General features: G+C 44.3%; 1 protein-coding gene across 1 annotated transcript in view; it reads left to right on the plus strand.

Annotated features, from left to right (window-relative positions):
* The window catches only part of SIDT1 (SID1 transmembrane family member 1), a 315,540-nt gene that overhangs the window by 248,425 nt on the left and 43,768 nt on the right, over positions 1 to 23,347 (plus strand). The window contains exon 20 of the mRNA XM_084835330.1: positions 2,993 to 3,069. Within this exon, the coding sequence (XP_084691456.1) occupies positions 2,993 to 3,069 (77 nt within the window). The remainder of the gene's footprint in view (positions 1 to 2,992; positions 3,070 to 23,347) is intronic.

The raw sequence follows: 23,347 nt of genomic DNA on the forward strand, positions 1-23,347 counted from the left end.
CCCAGTAGTAATGTATGGCTGTGAGAGCTGGACTATAAGGAAGGCTGAGCGCCGAAGAATTGATGCTTTCGAACTGTGGTGCTGGAGAAGACTCTTACGAGTCCCCTGGACTGCAAGGAGGTCAAATCAGTCCATCCTAAAGGAAATCAACCCTGACTGCTCCTTGGAAGGACAGATACTGAAGCTGAAGCTCCAATATTTTGGCCACCTAATGCGAAGAGAAAACTCCCTGGAAAAGACCCTGATGCTGGGAAAGTCTGAAGGCAAAAGGAGAAGGGGACGGCAGAGGATGAGATGGCTAGATAGCATCACCGATGCAATGAATATGAACTTGAGCACGCTCCGGGAGAGAGTGCAGGACAGGAAGGCCTCGCGTGCTATGGTCCATGGGGTCACGAAGAGTCGGACACGACTGAACGACTGAACAACAACAACAACATCTTGTTTTGATCCCCAAAAAAGATTTCCCCCCTCTTTTGCCAAATGCAGGATATGGATTTTTGTGGAGATTCTTGCAAATTGTACTATAATCGTATAACCAGTCCCTTTAGCATTTGGCGCACGGAATATATGCTCAATGTCAAGTAAATAATCAGATGACAAAGAAAGTATCTCATGCAGGAACTTATCTACAAAAGTAAAAAAAATTATATCAGTAGGTAGATCTTTGATACCAATAATACACACATTTGCTCTGTGTGTGAAAGCCTCTAGTTGGGAGATTCTAACAGTCAAATTGTTGTAAAAAGCTTGAGATGCAATCTCCTGCTCTGCCACTCGATCTTGCAGCTTGTTAACCTTCGTCTCCATCTTTTGCCAAAAAGTGTTGATTAAGTCCACAGCCCCTTGCAGGGCGGTGATGGAATTTTGAATTGTATCCAGCCTCTTAGCCTGTTCAGCAAATTGCGAAGACAAAGTTTTTATCAAAGCAAGCAACTCCCCTGTATTTCCATCGCTTCTCAGATCCTTTGCCAAGGAAGGTGTGTGTGTGGGGGGGGGGGGTCGGCGGTGATTTCTTCCTTTTTTCCTCCTTGATGTTGCCATCCTTCTCTTTAAACAAATCTTGCAGGTCCTCAAATATTGTTGGCATTCTTTAGACCATGAACACAAAAATCTACATTGGAGCATGTCAGCCCTGAGTTCTCCTAATTAGATAGGAGTTTCAAAACAACTTTGAGCGGCGTCTAAGTTCTGGCAGACTAACCTTGGAGCTCAGTAGGGGTGTACGAAACCCCACTTACCTGGCTCCACTGGGTTCCGCGGGGGGGAGGCGATCTGGTCCTCCTCCCCGGAATCCTGCCTGGCTCGCTGCGCTCTGCGGCCAGTCCGCAGAGCCACTGGCCGGGCCAATCCGCAGCAGGGCCTCCATCTGCTGCCGGGCTGCTGCAGCTGCAAATGTTGTCCTGCGTAGGGGACGCCATTTGCATCTCTATGCTAGGCCGTGATAGGCTATGTAAATATTTACATAGCCTATCATGGCTAAAGCGAGGATGCAAATGGCGGCCGCCACGCCATTTGCGTCCAAGTCTTTTGCCGTGATAGGCTACGTAAATATATACGTAGCCTATCACGGCCTAGCATAGGGAAACAAATGGCATCCCCTACGCAGAACGCCATTTGCGGCCGCAGCAGCCCGGAAGACGACCCAGAGCCACCGCCGGAGCTGCTTCCAGGTAGGTCCATCCAGGGATTTCGGGGGGGGGGTAGTCCGTTCCACCACGGACTCCAGGGGGGCGGATTCCAAAGAATCCAGCCTTACTGGAGTCCGTGGCCGAATTCTCCAACATCCCTAGAGCTCAGCCCTTCTGCTGCTTTACAAAAGGAGCTACTCTTCCAAGATTTCATCCAGTTGCTGCTCTTGCTTCCCCTTTTTTCAACCTTTTAAAAGCTATTTGAGATAGCATCCCGTGGAGCCTCAGCAGAACGCTGCCAGGGCGACATTGCCTCTGACCGGAAGTCGATACCAGCTACTTTTGTGAAGCACTATAGACTGGATGTCAGGGCTAGAGCTGACTGTACTTGTGGTCTTGTCTGTGTTGAAGCTGGAGACTGACCCACCTCCATGTAAACTATCTTGCTACTCGCCCATATGTGTGATGTATAGAGACCATAAAGAAGAAAGACAGGTTGCTACCTGTAACTGTAGTTTTTCAAGGGGTCATCTATGCACTCATACAACCCACCCACCATCCCCTCTTAGGTGTCATATTTGAGTTTCGTTGAGTACCAAAGGTATGGTTTCTCTCTCAGTTCTGAGGCCACAACATCATTCTCAAGGAACTGAGGGAATAGGTGGGAACCTGCTGGGGACATTGAGACAGTGGAGGGAGGGTTCCCACCAAAACTCCTCAGTTGTAGAAGTTTCCCAAATTGGGGCTCTGTGCGGCCATAGAGCCCATTTGTGTGAATGCAGAGATGACCACTCGAAGAACTACAGTTACAGGTAGCAACTCTCTTTCTAACAACTGTATTTTGAAACAATTGTCGTTTCCCAGTCCACATACATAGCACTGTAGTAGTCTAACCTGGATATTACCAGAGCGTGGATAACAGTTTCCAGGTTATCTTTCTGTCCTGGAAAAGTCAAAGTTAATGCATCATCTTTAGCAGCTGGAAAGTGCTCTGTGCCTAAAAATATGAGGGGCGGGGGGTGGGGACCAGACCAGTTCAAAAATATGGGGAAAATGGGTTCTTCCTAATTTTTCTGGGGTTTTTCAAGATTAATTTCCTAAGCCTCCACACCTCTATTTGTGCCACAGATTCTGCTAGGGGAATGCACCCCAGTCCAGAACTGATTGAACACACACACCCTCTTATTTCATTAGGATATATTGGCCAAGCAGCAGTCATCTAACAATGCTCACTATTTCAGTATTATATTGTGTACCTTTGCAACCCTTACAGCACTAAGGCTCCTTCATTATGCAGTGTTGCCAGTCTGCCTGCCAGTGGAGTGCCATGTTTTAATCTCCTGTGCTCTTGTCTCTGTCAGACTTTGGGATTTTCCAACGTGCAATAATGGTGCTGTACACAGACTGCATCCAGCAATGCAGCCGACCAATGTACATGGTAAGTACTTCAGTCTAGAGCCAGTTTTGAGAGCAGTTTGTTTTATTTTTCTCCTGAGTATGCATAAACAAGCCAGGAAAAAATAGTGGCCTTATTTTTATTAGGCTACTAATTAAATACAGATTCATTATACAATATCGGAAATTGCAAATCCATACTCTCCCCCTGCCCACCTCCCACAAACACCAAATGGATCTCGGTAAGCTAAATAGAAGAGTTCAGGCACTCCCAGTGAGAGTGGAACTGGCAGGCTGTTTGGAGACGAGCATCTTGTGAGATTAGCATCAGTGAGATCAGTGTAGAATTGAAGTCTATACTGACTTAGGGCACAGAGCAAAAACTTCTGGAAATCAGAAATTCAGATGGAAAATGTATGGGGCAAGAACAAGAAGAATTTCCTGATTAACTTCTCAAGGAACATGGTGTAGAAAACCTGTGATTCAAATCTCATCTCAGCCATGAACATTCTAGGTGGTCTTAAGAAAACCATTCTTTGTTATGGCCAAGCTAGCTCTCACAGAAGCAGCCACATCTGTTTATTCACATGTCGTAGAAGCAGGGTAAACCCACAGGTGAGGGGAGCTGAACATACCCTCCCTGTCATCAACCACCCAGTTTCAGTACCAGAAATGGGGAGCTCAGCTGCTCTAATCAATAAAGCCCTTTTCATCTTAAAATCAGACCCCCATTCCTACTTTTATGTGGATGGGGCAGACACATTAATTAAACAAACATGGCTACAGCCATCATGTCCATTTTGACCTCTAGTCTCAGCACACCTAACTTACCTTGCAGGGTTGCTGCAAGGATTTATCCAGCTATTTATATTTATATTTATAAGCTGCTTTTCCACTAGAGGACTCCAGAATGGCGTACAGTATAAGCTAAAAACAGTACAATAAAACAAACAACTAAAGCATATTAAAATAAACATAATCTAAGCAGCAAACACAAATGATAGTATCCAATGTTTAGTCCTACTTAAGAGTCATCACTAATGTAAGCCCCATTCATTTCAGTAGTTCTACTCTAAGTAGGACTAACATTAGATATTATCCAAAGTCAGCAGTAACATAATATCAAAGCAGCAAACAAGGACAAAATAAAGCTACGTCGTTACTGAAAATTACGTTCATAACCATGATTTCTTGCTATGACAGCAAGTTGTGGTGAGCTTCAACCTTACACACTCCCCACTCCCTCTCGTTCATGGCCACAAGGAAGTGATCAGAAGCTTTCATTTCTGGTTTTAAACAAACCATTTCCTAGTGACATGCAAATGCACTGTGGTTCATTTAAACTCTAGCAAGTTCAAACAGACCAGGATCTAGTTTGTTCACTAACTAGAGTTTAAACAACCTGCAATTCCCTGAGTGGGAAATGAGGAACTGTAGTTTGTTTAAAACCAAAGTAAAAGCTTCTAATCTTCTCCTTGTGGCCATAAAAGAGGGAGAGTGGGAAGTATGCAGTTTTGAGGCTTCCTATGACTTGTGCACATAGCAAGATAATTTGCTGTTGTATCTAAACTAGGCCCATTACTCCATCACCAAATGCTGTCAGTGCTGTAAACAATTGAAACATTCTGTAGTAGGTGGATGATGTCATCATGCAGCATGATGATTTAATTCGGAGCTCCTCTGTCCCAGCATAAAATTTTTAAACAAATAAAGAACCAAGGAGGCTGCAACTTTGGGCAGTAAGCAGAATCGCAAAGCGTATGTTCTAGAGCATCCCTACCTCTTGTGATAGACAGCTGGAGACCTATTTGAGGCCAAAACCTGAACCACCAAAAGAGGCCTTGAAGAGGATGAGACAATGAGAAGGCCCACCAAAATGAATAAGGAAAACAATGATTCAACGTCAGAGGTGGAAGAGCAGATCAGACAATTAAGGAAAGATTGGTCTCTACCTATAGTCCCACTAAAAGAACAATTAGCAGGGGTGGCCACTTCAAGTCCTCTGTTTAACCAAATACTGGATGGTAATCCTATTCCAGGAACACAGAAAATATCTACAATTATCTTAATACCCGAACAAGGCAAAAAAAATTAGGTAACACAGATTCATACTGCTCCTTAATCAGGACTATAACTTTTTTACCAGCATTTTGGCTACCTGTTTCAATAATTTGGTTTCGGGATATATTAAACTGCTATTGTAAAAGGTAAGCAGTAGGGATGGATGGATCCATCTCCATCCGGGGCTGTCAGGAGTGCTCTAGCTGCCTCTTTCAGTCCTTTCCATTAGCCAACTCACGACACAGATGAAACGGATTCTTTCCAAAGCTTTATTCCTTTACAACTTAACGACTCTTTCAGATGCTAATCACCAGCAACTAAGCAAGGAAACGCACTGGGGTAGTTAGCAGAGTAGCCTAAGCTCCAGGTAAGGCAGTTGGTCCCTGTTTGAAGGAGAAGAGCGGGAAAACTCTGAACTTATGGGCTATGGAGAGGTCCTCCCTCTTACCCAGGAATCCTCTGGACTCGACCGTTGTTTTAGCGCCAGGCGGGCAGAGCACCGCCTCTCGGCGCCCTCCATCAGGCGCCGCTCCCTCCGTCTCTGCCGAGCATCCAACAAGATCCCATCCCCCGCTCTCTCACTGCTAGGGTCACTGTCTCTCTCAGGAATGGAGGCAGGAGGAATCTCTCCCTGCCGCTGTGCCTGTGAGAGATGAGCAAGCTCCTCTCCCATGGGTGGTTGGTCCTCCTCAGAATCAGAACTACTCTGGGGCTCTATGGGCTCAGTATCCACCCTGACAGGGGCGTGGGGGAACTCAACAAACTGCCCCCCCCCCAGTAGGGCTTCCTTGACAGCCAGCGGAGGTAGGATGGGTCCCAGTACAGCCAGTCCGCAGCACTCTTGCCCTGGCCTATTTCTGAGGAGGCCAGGGCGAGGGTGTTATGGTGGTCCCAGCTGCTCGCTGAGTGCCGGATTGCTCAGCAGCTGAGTCCGTCAGCACCCCAGGGCTCAGAGAGCGAGGTCTGGGAGGGCAGACAGGGGGAGTCTGTCGGACTCCACCGTCTTCTCAGACTCCCGCACCATCCCTAGTAGGCAGATGGCAGGCCCAATACGGAAGCTTTTAAACATAGTGTATCAGGGAGCAGAGAATAAAAATAGGCTGTGTTCTTCTTCGTGGTCTCTGTGCATCACACATGTGGGCCTGTGGAGCCTCAATTCAGGAAACATCTATAGCTGAGGATCATTTTGGTGGGAACCTTCCCCCACTGTTCTACTGCTCATGTCCCTAACGGGTTCCTGCCCAATCCCTCAGTTCTCTTTCAACCACCTAGCTGGTTGCCGCATGGAGAACTTCATAAATCAGTTTGGCAGTTTTTTCTACTATTGTTTTTGAGGATTCTTCTTTTCTTTCTGACTTCTTCTGTTATCATTTTTCAACCTTTAGTTTTGCATTTTTGTTTAGTTTTTCTTTTGCGATCACTGATCACTTCCTACCTCAGGGCGGATGGCGTTAAGGGCCCCGTTCTGCAAATGCGTGCAGTATAGTAAATTTCCCCCTACAGATGGCCACTCTTTATGTTTGTTCTGTCTTGGGGCAATGCAAATAGTAGAATCTTGTCCACACTACCAAGCCTTCTTAAAGCAAGCCCATTGGAATAGATAGGATAGGTTGAAGGTGGCTCTTTGGGGAAAAAAACCTTTAGAGGCTGTGGACACTCTGAAGGAGTGAAGAGCTCATTCATCAGAGATGTTTACCAAAACCCTGACTATGTCTTCTGCGAAGCACGTACCTCCGCAGTTGTTGGCTCTAAGCAAGGACCAGGCAGACCCGCCAACCCCAGGGCTATCTTTGACATTTACGGTAGTGAGAAAGTTTTTTCTTAATAATTCTTTGTTAGTTTTTAGTTTCATATCACAAAAGAACAATATATCAAGAAATCAGCAGTGTCTGCTATTCTGTGTCTTTGTACCGATTAAATATGAATAAACATTCTCAATTCTTGGACATTGTTGCATGAATTTCTGTTTCTTTTTCTTACAGTCCCTTTTCCTTACCAACCCTCCCTCCCTCCACCCTCCAATAACCACCACCACCTGAGTGATCCCACCTCAACACCACCTCAGGAAAACAAACAAAAAACAGACAGACAAAATAATAGTCAAAGGAAAACAAAAGGGGAAAATAACTTAGTAAGAGTGGTTAATCAAACAGTTCCACATATGGCTGCCAAATCAGGAGGCCTCTGTCATCTTTCATCAGGTGTTTAAACAACATTAATTCATGGGAGGCCTCACACCATGCTTCACTCCTGGGTGGGAGTTTACGGGAGTGAGAAAGTTGACCAAAAAAAAAAGCTAAAACCTCAAAGCATTCCATGGAAGAACAGAAGAAGAAAAATAAAGTATCCTTAGATAAGGAGCAGGTGGAAAAGTCAGTTATTCCACACACACCCTCCTTTACTGAACTTTCCGATACCGACCTTACCAGCGTTGGTACTGGCTCCAGATCCAAATCATGCAGCTTCTATAAGGGGCCAAATTATTTCTTATATTTCTTATCAAAAGAAACTTTAAAAATCTCAACAGATGTTTTTAAATAAGCTGAAATCTCTTATAACTCAGTTTGCCACCTCCCCCACTGCACAACTTTATCAAGAGCTGCAGAACACTAAGCGTGAGCTGAATAATATTCTTTCACAGTAGGCGGAATTTGCTCTGACTTGTCTGACAGAAATATTGGGGAAATGGTGAATGTCCTAGTAAGATCCTTGTACATTGTCTTAAACAGCATCAACAACAAAATGTCATTTCAGCTATTAAAGATGAGAGTGGCAAAGTATATACTTCTCCTATAGACATACACTTACAATTTATAAAATTTTATTCTGATCTTTATGGCCTCGTGTGGCGCAGAGTGGTAGGCGGCAGTATTGCAACCGAAACTCTCCCCATGACCTGAGTTCAATCCCAGTGGAAGCCGGGTCTCGGGTAGCCGGCTCAGGTCGACTCAGCCTTCCATCCTTCCGAGGTCGATAAAATGAGTACCCAGCTTGCTGGGGAAAAGGTAGTTATGACTGGGGAGGGCAATGGCAAACCACCCCGCTATAGTCTGCCATGAAAACGCCAGTGCAAGCAGCATCCCTCTAGGGTCAGTAATGACCTGGTGCTTGCACAGGAGGAATCTTTCCTTTCCTATTCTGATCTTTACAGCACCGGTAACAAGATATCAGAGCAAGATATGGATGCTTTTTTTTTTCTCAGATTCATCTTCCATGTTTAGATTCTTCACAACAAGAGCTCCTTTTAGCTCCTCTGCGCTTAGAGAAAATTATGAGTGCAATTATGAAAATGAATACTGGGAAATCACTCAGTCTGGATGGATTCCCAATTGAGTGGTATAAAACATTCTCCAGGTTTTTAGCTCCAGAGTTCCTCTATAACCATATTTTTGGGATGGGCTCCCTTTCTTCATCGTTAAATGACGCTTATATTACTGCGATTCCTAAGCCTGGCAAGGATCATACCTATTGTGCTAACTCTCAACGTATATCATTAATTTATGTAGATATCCAAACATTAACGATTGCAACAAGTCATGGCCACATTGGTTAGACTAGACAAGGTGGGATTTATTTAAAATCGATAGGGGGCTGATAATTGTAGATTAGTCATTGATTTAGTCATGTTAAACTCTGAAAGAACTGACCAGGTGGCCAGCATTTCCTTGGATGCAGAAAAGACCTTTAACAAAATTCATTGGAAATTTATTTTTACCACATTGACTAATTTTGGTTTTCCTATAGAATTTTTGAAATGGGTTAAAATTTTATACTCAGTTCCAAGAGTGAGAGTAATGACTTATTTTTCAGCTTTTTTTTTTTTTTACTTGGGCGGGGCACTAGGCAAAGTTGTCCACTTTCAACTTATTCTTGGAACTCCTGGCGTGTGCTATTAGACAAAATAGTAGCATTCATGGATTTGTCCATTTTTGCTTAAAATTTAAAATTAGCCTTTATGCCGATGATCTTTTGTTGTTTATCTCAGAACTCCAGTCATTGCTTCCAGTGTTGATTAAACTGATTAATACTTTTGGTGAATTGTCTGGCTATTCAGTTAATTGGTCAAAGTCGGAAATAATGCCAATTGGAGGCAGGGTATACTCTAGTCTATTAGCCAATTGGCAATTCTGATGATGCCCAAAGTCTATGACTTATTTGAGAATAATTATCCTTAGAGACATATCTTAAATTATTAGGTTAAATTTAAATAAGTTGATTAATGATATTTCATGAGATATAGATAGATGGGCATCTTTAAAGTTGAGTTTATGGGGCAAGGTTAATACACTTAAGGAGCAATCCTGTGGCCGCTAGTCAGTGGCTAGATGGCCATAGGATATGTGGTTTTCCGGGAACTGACCTTGGAGCCCTCGGTTCCCAGAGAACTGACCTTCCCCCTTGTTCTTCGCTGCCTCGAAGGCAGCGCGGAACAGCTCCGTGCTCAGAAGAGCAGTGCGGAGCAGCCAAAATGGGGCATTCCGGGGGCGTTCCAGGGTGGGGAAGACAGAAATGCCGGTACGACACATCCTATGTGTCGTCTGGCAGCCTCCTCCACCTTCCTGCAGCTAGACAGCTGAAATTGGCTGTCTAGCCACAAATGCAGGGCAGAAGTGCGGAGGGAAGAATCCTCCCCATGTTTCTCCTGCCCTGCATTGGATAGGTGGTTGCCTCCTAGTTCGGAGGTGGCCGCCTATCCCCATAGGATTGCACCTTTAAGATGAATAGTATACTTCAAATTATTTATGTTATACGTGGGATCCCCATACTTATACCTGGCAAATATTTTCAAAAACTTAATGCTTTGTTTCGTAAATTTGGGGGGGGGGGGGTTCCTTTCCATATCTTTGAAAAGGATGCAACTTCCAATTAATGATGGTGGCTTCAATTTTCTGGATCTTGCTACATACCATCAGGCTTATTTGCTGACCTGTACCAAATGTTGGTCTTTTCTACTCAGATTTGATTTTCCACCTTGGTCAGTATTGGAATCTTCTTGTCTGGAGCCTCTCTTTAAATGGATGGCATTATGTTCTCAGCATATTAAGGCTGATAGAGCTCCTCCCACAATCTTGGCAGTTAGAGATGTAAGATGTATAATGTCATGCCAATTACAGTTTGATCCATATTCCCATGCCAAATTGACTTTACGGGGAAATCCAGATTTAAGGATTGGAAAGAAAATGTTTTTGTGGTGGACCTGGGCAGATAAAATGATCTTTACCCTGGATCAATTACTGGGTGTTGATTATGAGTTTTTGCTATTTGCAACTTTGCGAGATCAATTTGATTTGCCTGCTACAGCGGAATGGCAGTATTTGCAATTGAAACATTTGTTAGTGTCAAGATTCGGTCTTGCTGCTTTTACTGCCTCGGAGTCTCCTTTGCTATTGAAAACACTTATTGAAGCTGACCAGAGATATCAATCTACGATTCATGTTTACAAATACTTATTATCAATGAATACCCTACTTTGGCTGAGTCTTCTCCCAAAAGAGGGTCTATGAGCCCCCTGGCAGAGGCGAAGTACAGGCTGAAGGGGCAGGATTGCAGCTTGAGATCAATAGGCATATGATCAAGGAACACCTCATTACTTTGAATGAGTTCAAATCTCCAGGGCCAGATGAACTGCATCCTAGAGTAAGAAAGGAACTGGCAGAAGAATTCTCAGAACCACTGTCTATTTTCTTTGAGAAATCATGGAGGCCAGGGGAAGTGCCAGATGACTGGAGGACTGGAGGAGGGCTAATGTTGTCCCTATCTTCAAAATGGGTAAAAAGGAGGAACCTGGGAACTACAGACCAGTCAGTCTGACATCACTCCCGGGGAAAATTCTGGAGCAGATGATAAAGCAATCCATCTGGAAGCACCTTGACAACAATGCAGTGATTACTCAAAGCCAACATGGATTTGTCAAGAAGAAGTCCTGCCAGACGAATCTGATCTCATTTTTTGATCAAGTCACCTCCCTTGTGGACCGTGGGAATGCTGTAGACATCATATACCTCGACTTCAGCAAAGCTTTCGACAAAATGCCCCATGATCTCTTGATGAGCAAACTAGCTCAAAGTGGGCTAGATGAAACAATGATCCAGTGGATCCACAGTTGGCTACAGAATCGGACTCAAAGAGTGCTTCTCAATGGGACCGTCACAAACTGGGGAAAGGTAATGAGTGGGGTACTGCAGGGCTCAGTCCTGGGCCCAGTGCTCTTCCACATTTTTATTAATGACTTGGAGGAGGAAGTGCAGGGAAGGCTGGTCACATTTGCAGATGACACAGTATTGGGCGGGATAGCTAATACGTTGGAAGACAGGGATAAATGCCAAGTTCTGCACCTAGGAAAAAGAAATCAAATGCACAGTTGCAAGGTGGAGGATACGTGGCTCAACAACACTTCAAGCGAGAAGGATCTTGGAATTGTTGTCCATCACAAGCTGAATATGAGCCAATATGCAGGACAACCCTACTATTCTCTGATTCTATGATATGATACATGTAGTCTACAGCAGGAATGGAACAGGGAATCAAAATGTCCTATTTCGTCTAATCAGTGGACAGCTCTTTTGGCGTCTGTATTGGATATGTGTATGGATCTTCGGTTACACCTTATTCAGCAAAAACTTTTATTTCGGGTCTATTGGATGCCACAAGGTTTCTTTAATAAAGGGTTGTCAAACTTGGCTAATGGTTGGAAGTGTAATGCAGTTAACGCTTCTCTTATTCATATGTTTTGGAAATGCCTAATAGTTGCCTCCTTTTGGGAGGAAGTTATTATATGGATAAATTTCGTGTTGGAAAGCTCTTTAATATTTACTGATGTAAAAGTTCTCTTAAATTCTTTACCTACTTTTTGGAATGTAACACATGGTCAGTGTAAATGGATCCTTCACGCCCTTTTGGTTGCTAAAAGACTGATAGTATGATACTGGAAGGATAAAAGCTCACTGCCTATAATGCAACGGATTGAAGACTTAACAATGCTAGCAACATTTGAAAGAGTAGTATATAGGCGTAACTTGCAAATGGACTTATATTTGGATATCTGGTCTGATTTTACTGAAGTTTGTGTAACCTATTCTTTCTCTTTTTTTTCTCCTTAGAATATTGTAATATTTGAAACTGAGGATTTTAGAATATATAGAGAATATATCTTAATTTTTTTGGTTTTGTTATTTTGTTTGTTTTGTTAAAACTCACAATAAAAAAATTGGGGAAGAAAGGCAGCTTCGATGTTAGAAGGAGATAAGGGATTCCCCTCCAATGCAACTTCACCAGGCTCCATCCCCTCGCTTACATGTCTATTCGCCAAGAGCACTGTCACCGCCTATTTTCCTTCCAAGGACTTCTCAGCAAGATCCCCAGAATCGATTCAGTCTCATAGATCAGAATGGCAGAAAGAATCTTATGAGGGCAGCGATTAGTGTGCTCGGTCCAGGTCTCCGCTACCAGACGGGGATTGTTACTCTGACTGGTGTTACCCACCTCAAAAAATGAATTATTGGACTGAATGGGAATATCGGGATCAAGAGAGATATTCTGACCATGTAAGATACTTGGGCACAACTTCCCCTCAATATCAAGCAATTTCATCTGCGACAGGTGCTTGCCCTCTGGTGGAAAGTGAATTTCTTCCTCCTCTACCAGTCCCTCCCATGATCCATGTCACTGGGGACTAAGCTTATACCTCTTTGTGAACCAAGAATCCGACCTCAAGAGGAATTGTTTCAGGTTGCTCCTGAGAGACAATTGCTATCCTCTCCTCTTTCGGTATGGAAGCAAGCTATGGAGGGAACTCTTGCTGCAATAGCGACCCAGGAGTCAGATGCGGAAGATTACCAATCTGATTCAACAAATTCTTCTGTACCACTTTCTATATCTTCCCCTGATTATGTCTTCAGTTCCCAGGACGGAGCCTCACCATTACTGATCAGATCCTCCATATGGTCCAATCCTTGGATATTGACACACAACAGCACTCAAGAGAGAGTGCAAGACCCAGTATTCCACGCTGTATATACAGAATCATCAGTACTGGTGGTGATACCATGCCTACACACTCTCGTGCAAAGAGTGCAACTCTCCTGGAAAGCCCCATTGTGTATGGCACCGACTTCTAAAAGATTAGAAACTATGTACCGGGTGCAGGAAAAAGATGCTGGATTTTTATTTTCTCACCCCAAACTGAACTCCATCATAGCTGAATCTTCACAGGGCAAATCTGAGAAGGTGCATGCATTGCCTCTAGATAAGGAAGGCCACAGGCTGGACTTGTTGGGATGAAGGATCTACTGCTCAGCTGCATTTGGAGTGAGTCCCCAATTACTAAGCAATGATGTCACGATGCCAACTTTTCCTGTGGGAAAAAGTTGGATCATTGTGTGTCTACCTACCTGGTGGCCAATGCGAGCATGTGGGGTGTTACAAGCAGAGGCCCTGAAGTTATCAAAGCAGCAAATCAATACTGTGAGAGATCAGATGCAAAAGCCATGGTTGGGGCAGTAGCACTGAGAAGTTATGCTTGGCTTTGTTCAGCCGGTCTAACACCAGAGGCTAAATCATGGACTGAAGACTTGTCTTTTGATGGGGCAGGTCTATTTAGCAGATGAGGTGATAGACAATGTACAGAAGGCCAAGACTACTGCCAGGAAAATGGGCTTGGCACAACCACAGTAGTCCTGCAAACCACATTGGTGGTTTCAACAACAACCTTTTTATCTTCCATGTCAAGAGACGGATTGCGCGTCCCGTCAGCAGTCTTTCCCTCAGCAGAAACACCAGTATTCTTCTATCCAACCTTGTCAGGGCCGTGGAAAGACGGATTCAGCCTCAAAATGATGACTTTGACTTCCTGCCTGTCATTCTTCATCTTTCGCCCTCCGTTCAGATCTCGGCTATCACATTTCCTTACCAACTGGATCACTGTAACGTCAGATTCTTGGGCATTGACATCCACGAATGATACAGAATCAAATTCAACACCCTCTGTCCCCTCAGTACTGTAAGATACACCACGTCATCGGACACCCTGAGGTTAGAGACAGATTCTGTACTTCAAAAAGGGGCTATCCATTGTGTGAGTCTAACCCATCAGATGGCTGGGTTTTCCTCCCATTATTTTATGGTACTGAAGAGGGACAGAGGGCTCCAACCGATTATGGATCTCAGGAACTTGAATTTGTTTACCGCTGCCAAAAAGTTCTGAATGACCACACTGCCTCTTCTGCAACAAGCAGTATGGTTTCTGCAGTCAACCTCAAGGATGGATATTTTGACATTGTGATCCACCGGTCTCACCAGTAGTACCTTTGCTTCACCATCCAGAGATATTCCAGTTTTGGGCAATGAATCATAGAATAGTAGGGTTGGAAGGGGCCTACAAGGCCATCAAATCCAACCCCCTGCTCAATGCAGGAATCCAGGTCAGAGCATCCCTGAGAGATGGCTGTCCATCCTCGTCTTGAATGCCTCCAGTGTGGGAGAGCCCACCACCTCCCTAGGGAATTGGTTCCATTGTCATATTGCTCTAACAGTCAGGAAGTTTTTCCTGATGTTCAGCTGGAATCTGGCTTCCTGTAACTTGAGCCCATTATTCCGTGTCCTGTACTCTGGGATGATCAAGAAGAGATCCTGGCCTTCCTCTCTGGGACAACCTTTCAAGTACTTGAAGAGCACTATCATATCTCCCCTCAGTCTTCTCTTCTCAAGGCGAAACATGCCCAGTTCTTTCAGTCTCTTTTCATAGGGTTTTGTTTCCAGTCCCCTGATCATCTTTGTTGCCCTCCTCTGAACCCTCTGCATCCTTCTTAAAGTGTGGTGCCCAGAACTGGACACAGTACTCCAGATGAGGCCTAACCAGTGCTGAGTAGAGGGGAACTAGTACTTCCCGGGATTTGGAAGCAATGCTTCTATTAATGCAGCCCAAAAGAGCATTTGCCTTTTTTGCAGCCACATCACATAGTTGGCTCATATTCAGCTTGTGATAGGCAACAATTCCAAGATATGGGTCCTGCCATTCAGATTTGCCACTGCTCCAAGAGTGTTTACAAAATGTATGGCAGTGGTGTGCACTTACCTTCAAATACAACGTGTCGAGATCTACCCATATCTGGACAATTGGTTAATTAATGGAGATTCCAAATACTGTCTGTCTTGAGCAATGGCTGTTGTTCTCAATCTTCTGGGGGCATTGGGGTTCTGCATCATCTGTTCTACCTCTTTCCCCCATTTCTGCTGCACAAAAGTTATTTCAAAGATAATTACAGATGAGATGAAGGGGATATTGATTATGCTGTGGTGGCTGACACAGGCATGGTTTGCTCCTCTCCTGACCATGACCGCAGATGACTGTTAGTGCCTACCATTGATAACTCAAGACCGGGATCGGGTGCAGCACCCAGATTTGAGGACTCTCAAATTGACAGCTTGGAGGCTTTGGTAACCGACTTACAGTAGTCATCGCCTCCCGCTGTGTTGTCAGTTTTAGAGGCTGCCAGGAAAGTTTCGATGAGACAGTCGTATTCCAGGAAGTGGAAAGTTTTTTTCTGATTTTGCTCTCGCTCACAAATTTGATCCTGAATTTGAACTGAACATTGTTCCGTTGAGTGTGTTCTTCAGTTTTTTCATTCGTTGTTTGTTAAGGGCTTAAAGTATTCTATACGAGTTTATTTGACAGCCATTTTGGCATTACACTTACCAATCCAAGGTTTCACTGTTTTTACCCAGCCAATCATTTGCCAGTTTATCAGGGGACTGTGAAATCTTGTGCCTCTGGTGAAGAGCATACATACCTTAGTGGAGTATATCTGTTGTACTACATGCTTTAACATCAAAGCTGTTTGAACCTCTTGCTTCGGTAGATACATGCCTCCTTTCCTGGAAGGTGGTTTTCTTGTGGCCAATACATCGGCAAGGAGATCAAGTAAACTTTGTGCATTAAGAGTGGATTCTCCATCCTTGATTTTTCATAAGGACAAGGTAGTCCTCTGTCCAGATATTACCTTTCTTCTGAAGGTAGTATTGGATTTTCACATGAATCAAGACATAATCTTGCCAGCGTTTTTCCATCTCCCATTTCGCTGTTGGAGAGGACTCTGCATACACTTGTTGTCCGTCTTGCTTTGGTCTTCTATAAGTCATGGTCTGAATCATTCCGCAATTCACAGAGACTCTTCCATTGCTATAGGGGACAGAGGAAAGTTCTTTTTTCATCATCGTAAAAGCTTGCCTCGTGGGTTACAGGTAAGCAACCATCCATCTAGCATATGAAGTGGCTGGATTAGAGCTGTCAACTTCAATAAAGGCTCACTCAACACAGGGAATAACTACTTCTATAGCATTTGAAAGAGGGGTGTCTTTACCTGATTTATGTAAAGCTGTGACCTGGTCAAAGCCATCAACATTTATAAGGCACTATAAGTTGGGTGTTCAGGCAAGAGCAGACTGCATGTTTAGATGTGTGGTGCTGTCCTCAATATTGCACTAGGACACCGACCTGCCTCTGGTAAGTCAGCTTGTTAATTTCCCATATGTGTGATGCACAGAGACCATGAAGAAGGAAGGCAGGTTGCTTACTTGTAACTGTAGTTCTTTGAGTGGTCATGTGTGCATTCACACAACCTACCCACTATGGCCACTTCAGTGTCAATGTCTGTATGGATGTTGGTACCGAGGTGTGATGTTATTTTCAGATCCGAGGCCACATTAGGTGGTCTTGAGGAACTGAGGGAGTGAGCGGGAACCTGTTAGGGATATGCACAGTCAGTATGACGGCTGGGGAGGGTTCCCGCCAAAACGATCCTCAGCTATAGAAGTTTTGCAAATTGAGGCTCCACGCAGGTGCAGAGCCCATATGGGTGAATGCACAGATGACTACAGTTACAGGTAAGCAACCTGCCTTTCCGTTGTCTCCCTTGATGCCACCAAGGCTTTTGACAAAATGGAATAGCCATTTATACTGAAACTGGGGCAACAAAGGAGCTGGGACACAAGTTTCTAAATGTTATAAGGGCTGTATACCACTCTCATCAAGTGATAATCAGGACTAATTACACAGACTCTATATCCTTCCCTATACAGGGAGGTACAAAACAGGGATACCCACTGTCACCTCTGTTTGCCTTTAGCAAATAAAAGAAGACAGGACAATTCCATTCAAAGAATAGTTGTGAAGGAACAGTCTATGCAACTGAATCTATTTGCTGACAACATAGTTCTTACCTTAGCCGATGTCAAATGTGATTTACCAAAAGTTCTCAAGATCTTTGATGATTATGGGAAGGTGGCAGGGCTAACCAACAATCATGAAAAAAAAAAATTCTAACCTTAAATTTGTCCAAGTAGGACAGAAAAGAAATCTCCTGTTATATAATATCTGTGTGAGCAATAAATCCATTAAATAAATGGGAGTTCATATTCCTTCTAAACTAAGTAACATCATTAAACTAAATTGCAAGCCTCTTTTCAGTCATATTACCAACATACTTCAACTGTGGGAGAAACGAAAACTTATCAGGTTGGGCAAAATAGTGACTGTCAAGTTAACAATTTTTCCTAAAATTGTGTTCCTGTTTCAGGTTTTGCCAGTACATCTAGAAGATGTACATATAGATAAACAGCAGAAATTACTGATTAATTTCATAAGTGTTAGGGAAAAGTCAAGGCTGTCACATAGCTCTTCCTCCACAAGGGGGAAGAGTGGGAATTCCCAATCTTCATCTGTATTTTGAGGCATACTAGCTAAGGCAGCTCATATAAACTCCAATATAGATCATGGACAGATATGGAAATAGGGACTGAAAATGAGTCTGTAATGAAGGGTCTACCTTTTAGACCTGAAATGTGGAAAAAGTAACTGCTTACTGGTAATCCTTTCCTTATCACCTCAGTGATAAGGTTTAGAGGAAGTGGCATAAGAAGCTGGCTGTTTTGCCATCTCCAGTTACTCCATTCCTTTGTCATCAGCTTTTTAATGACATAAATAAATTTAAAGCTTTTCAAAATTGCGAGAGTAAGGGACTTTAGCAATTGCAGGATCTGTTTTCAGGTCTTAGACCCCTGACTGGATAGCAACAGATGGGCAACATGCAGGAGGGTAAAGTGAGTTGGCTACATATCCACGATTTGTATTTTGCCCCCAATCGCATCGTAAAGGCAAAAGTGGTGCATCCTCTGACAGATTTTGAGAACATCATTATTCAGGGAAAGGCAAAACTAAAGAATTGACTTCTAAAATCTATAAGATACTGATAAGGGGAAGGTATAGGACATTAGATGCTCTAAAAGAGGAATGGTAAAAGGATTAGTCTGAATCCTTCTTAAGGATTCTGATAAATCCCTTTCCCATACCACTTTTAGAGCATCTGATGTCCAATTTCATTTCATTTATTTCATTTCTATATTGTCCAATAGCCAAAGCTCTCTGGGCGGTTCACAAAAATTACAATCACAAATACAAGATAATAAAACATATAAAATCTTTAACGTTCCAAATTTAAAAACAGCTAAAAATAGGATACTAGGAACCTAGGATACTATGAAAATAAGATACTAGATACTAGGATAAAACAACTGACATTAAAAGCCCTATTATATGCCATCAAATGCCTGGGAGTAGAAGAAAGTCTTAACCTTAATCTGGCACCAAAAAGTTGACAATGTTGGTGCCAGGTGAACCTCAGTAGGGAGAGCATTCCACGGTGCTACCACCAAGAATGCCCTCTCCCTTGTTGCCATCCTCTTACCCTCCCTTGGAGAAGGCTCTCGGAGGAGGGTCTCAGATGTTGATTGCAGTGTCTTGTTGTTGTTCAGTCATTAAGTCGTGTCCAACTCTTTGTGACCTCATGGACTCTTTGTGACCCCATGGCCCTCCCACTCCAGGAGAGAGCGGAGGATAGGAAGGCACGCCAGGCCTTCCTGTCCTCCGCTCTCTCCCAGACTGTGCTCAAATTCATATTCATTGCATCGGTGTTGCTATCCAGCCATCTCATCCTCTGCCGTCCCCTTCTGCCTTCAATCTTTCCCAGCATCAGGGTCTTTTCCAGTGACTTTTCTCTTCGCATTAGGTGGCCGAAATATTTGAGCTTCAGCTTCAGTATCTGTCCTTCCAATGAGCTCTCAGGGTTGATTTCCTTTAGGATTGACTGATTTGACCTCCTTGCAGTCCAGGGGACTCGTAAGAGTCTTCTCCAGCACCACAGTTCGAAAGCATCAATTCTTCGGCGCTCAGCCTTCCTTATAGTCCAGCTCTCACAGCCATACATTACTACTGGGAAAACCATAGCTTTGATTAGACGGACCTTTGTCGGCAAGGTGATGTCTCTGCTTCTTACTATGCTGTCTAGGTTTGCCATAGCTTTCCTCCCAAGGAGCAAGCGTCTTTTAATTTCATGGCTACAGTCACCGTCTGCGGTGATCTTGAAGCCCAAGAAAGTAAAATCTGTCACTGCTTCCATTTCTTCCCCTTCTATATGCCAGGAAGTGATAGGGCCAGATGCCATGATCTTAGTTTTTTTAATGTTGAGTTTCAAATCAGCTTTTGCACTCTCCTCTTTCACCCTCAACAAGAGGCTCTTTAGATCCTCTTTGCTTTCTGCCATTAGGGTGGTATCGTTTGCGTATCTGAGGTTGTTGAGAATTCTCCCGGCAATCTTCATTCCAACCTGTGATTCATCCAACCCGGCGTTTCTCATGATGTACTCTGCATATAAGTTAAATACAACCTTGTTGTGCTCCTTTCCCAATTTGGAACCAATCAATTGTTCCATGTCTGGTTCTTACTGTTGCTTCTTGACCCTCGTACAGGTTTCTCAGGAGACAGGTGAGGTGGTCTGGTACTCCCATCTCTTTAAGAATTTGCCAGAGTTTGTTGTGATCCACACAATCAAAGGCTTTAACGTAGTCAATGAAGCCGAAATAGACGTTTTTCTGGAATTCTCTTGCTTTCTCTATGATCCAGCGAATGTTGGCGATTTGATCTCTAGTTCCTCTGCCTCCCGCCTCCCAGTTGAGCAGAGCAGAGCAAGCTGCTCCAGCTGGTCCTGGGACTACAGAAGCAAGCAAGCTCACAGAGAGCGAGCGAACAGGGGGAGCAAACAAGAGTCGGCCAGGGGAGTTGCAGTGGTAGAAGAGACAAAGGAGACAGAGGCTAAGAGGTAAGTGGGCTGCAGGAAGCCCAGGGGGCTGCCCTTTATCCTTCTGAGTGGCTGTGAGCTTACCAGGTGCTTCTGAAAGCTCCAACTGAATTGGGGGGGGGTGGCCTGAGTACTCCCAGCAGCTGAGTGGGCGGGAAGCTTCAATCTGTTTCCCGCCTCCCAGCTGAGCAGAGCAGAGCAAGTTGCCCCAGCTGGTCCAGGACTACAGAAGCAAGCAAGCTCCCAGAGAGCGAGTGACCAGAGCGAGCGACCAGGGGGAGCAAACAGGAGTTGGCCAGGGAAGTTTGGCAGGGGAGGTCAAGGGGGAGGCCTCTAATACTTGTTTTTTCATTTTTCTTTTTTTTTCATTTTATTTTTTAACTAACTTTTTTTCATTTATTTGTCTTGTAACACACACTTCCACACCAGTGGGACTCTGCTTTTAACCTCTACTGAGTAGAGGAGCAGGCACAGGCTAGTCTAGAACAATCACAAAGCTAGACACAAAAAGGGAAAAGAGGCAATGGAAGGACAGGACTCTCCAGTAGTGGTGACCTGCAAGGTGTGTGCAATGTTTGTTTTCTTGCCTGAGAACAACATGGCCTACACCTGCAACAAGTGCAAGTTGATCACGCTGCTGGAAGAAAAAGTAAGTGGACTGGAGTGGCGACTGTCGACTCTCCGGGTAATAAGAGAACACGAAGAGTTCTTGGACAGAATGGGGGAACTACAGCAGCAAAGGGAAGACCAGAAGCTTGAAGAGCAACAGCAAGATGAGGCAGTGGAAAATGCTGAGGTGAAGAAAAATGGAGTAGAGGATACTCCTTGGAAAAGGGTGACAGGAGAAGAACTAGACGCCACTCTGCACCAGTGGAGCTGTGGAACCGATTCCAGGTACTTGCGGATGAGACTGGAGGACAGCCTGCAGAGGAAGAATCACAGGGGAACCTACATGACAGTGAGCAAGAGGCTGAAGGTCAGTCAAACAGAGGCGATGAAACCCAGGCCTACAACAACAAGAAGAGAAGAGTGGTAGTAGTGGGAGACTCCTTGCTGCGTGGGATCGAGACCCAAGTATGTCGCAAAGACCCATGGGCTCGCCAGGTATGCTGTCTTCCGGGTGGATGGATTGGAGATGTGACTGAAAGGTTGCCTGCACTCATAAAGCCCACTGACAGGTATCCCTTTCTTCTCATCCATGTGGGAACAAATGATACTGCCAAGCGGAGCTACGAAGAAATCACGTCAGACTTGGAAGCTTTGGGAAGGAAACTCAAGAACTTTGGGGCCCAGATAGTTTTCTCATCCATCCTTCCAGTAGTTAGAAGAGGGATAGAAAGGGAACGAAAAATACTCCGGGTGAATGACTGGCTACGAAGGTGGTGCTGACGAGAGAGATTTGGATTCTGGGACCATGGCCTATACTTCCTGGAAGATGGGCTGTTGGCAAGGGACGGGTTGCACCTCACAAAGGATGGGAAGAATGTGTTTGGCCACAGCATGAAGAACTTCATCAGGAGGGCTTTAAACTGAATCCTACGGGGAAGGGAGACGTAATGTTGGGGGTAACAATGGACGTAGGCGCATGCACTGCAACGGAGAGAACAGCTCTGATAGCGCCCAATAATAGTCTTCAGACACATGTAGGAAGAAAGCCAGACTATGAAGCACATGGTCTTCGATGTCTATATACTAATGCCCAGAGAATGGGAAACAAACAGAACGAATTTGAACTCTTAATACAGGAGGGGAATTATGACTTGATAGGTATAACTGAGACTTGGTGGGATGACTCTCATGACTGGAATACAGCAATTGAAGGATATAACTTGTTCAAAAAGAACAGGAGGAACAGAAAGGGAGGTGGGGTTGCACTGTATCTGAAAAATACATATCTCTGCACAGTAATACAGGAGGATGAGCTTGGTAGCCCCATCGAGAGGATCTGGATCAAAATAAATGGAGCAAAGAATAAAAGGAACCTGGTGGTCGGAGTATACTACCGGCCACCCAACCAAGGAGAAGACGAGGATGAAACTTTTGAAAAGCAAATAGCCAATGTTTTAAGGAAGCATGATGTAGTAGTAATGGGGGACTTCCATTTCCCTGATATTTGTTGGGAGACAAATTCTGCAAAACATGGCCCCTCCAGGAAATTCCTGACTTGTGTGGTGGATAACTTCCTCCTACAGAAAGTAGAGGAAGGAACTAGAGGATCGGCTATCTTTGACTTGATCCTAACCAATAGAGATGACTTAGTGGATAAAGCAGCAGTTACAGGAACTCTGGGGGAAAGCGACCAAGCTGTACTTGAGTTCTTGGTTCTAAGGGAAGCAAAAGCCGAGGGTAGTCAAACGCGTACCCTGGATTTCAGGAAAGCTGATTTTAATAAACTCAGAACAATGATCAGTAAGGTCCCATGGCAAGCCACGCTAATGAGAAAAGGAGTCCAAGATGGGTGGGAGCTTTTAAAAAAGGAAATTCTCAAGGCACAATCACAAACAATTCCAACAAGAAGAAAAGGTGGAGGACAACAGAAGAAGCCAATGTGGCTTCACAAAAAGCTTAGGGATGACCTGAAAATGAAAAAGGACACATATAGGAAGTGGAAAGAAGGCCAAGTAACAAAGGAAGAGTACAGGCAGATAGCACAGAATTGGAGGGATGGCATCAGGAAGGCTAAAGCTGAGAATGAGCTGAGGTTAGCGAGGGATGCTAAAAACAACAAAAAGGCTTTCTTCAGCTACGTGCATAGTAAAAGGCAGAGGAATGAAATGGTTGTTCAGCTATTAAATAAGGATGGCAAAATGATAACAGATGACAAAGAAAAGGCAGAGGTACTCACTTCCTACTTTGGCTCAGTCTTCTCCCAAAAGAGGGTCTATGAGCCCCCTGGCAAAGGCGAAGTGCAGGCTGAAGGGGCAGGATTGCAGCTGGAGATCGATAGGCATATGGTCAAGGAACACCTCATTACTTTGAATGAGTTCAAATCTCCAGGGCCAGATGAACTGCATCCTAGAGTAATAAAGAAACTGGCAGAAGAACTCTCAGAACCTGTCTATTCTCTTTGAGAAATCATGGAGGAAGGGGGAAGTGCCAGAGGACTGGAGGAGGGCTAATGTTGTTCCTATC

Source organism: Heloderma suspectum, chromosome 2, assembly GCF_057233095.1.
Source record: "Heloderma suspectum isolate Gila_16-S chromosome 2, 16-S_ref, whole genome shotgun sequence".
Classification (NCBI taxonomy): domain Eukaryota; kingdom Metazoa; phylum Chordata; class Lepidosauria; order Squamata; family Helodermatidae; genus Heloderma; species Heloderma suspectum.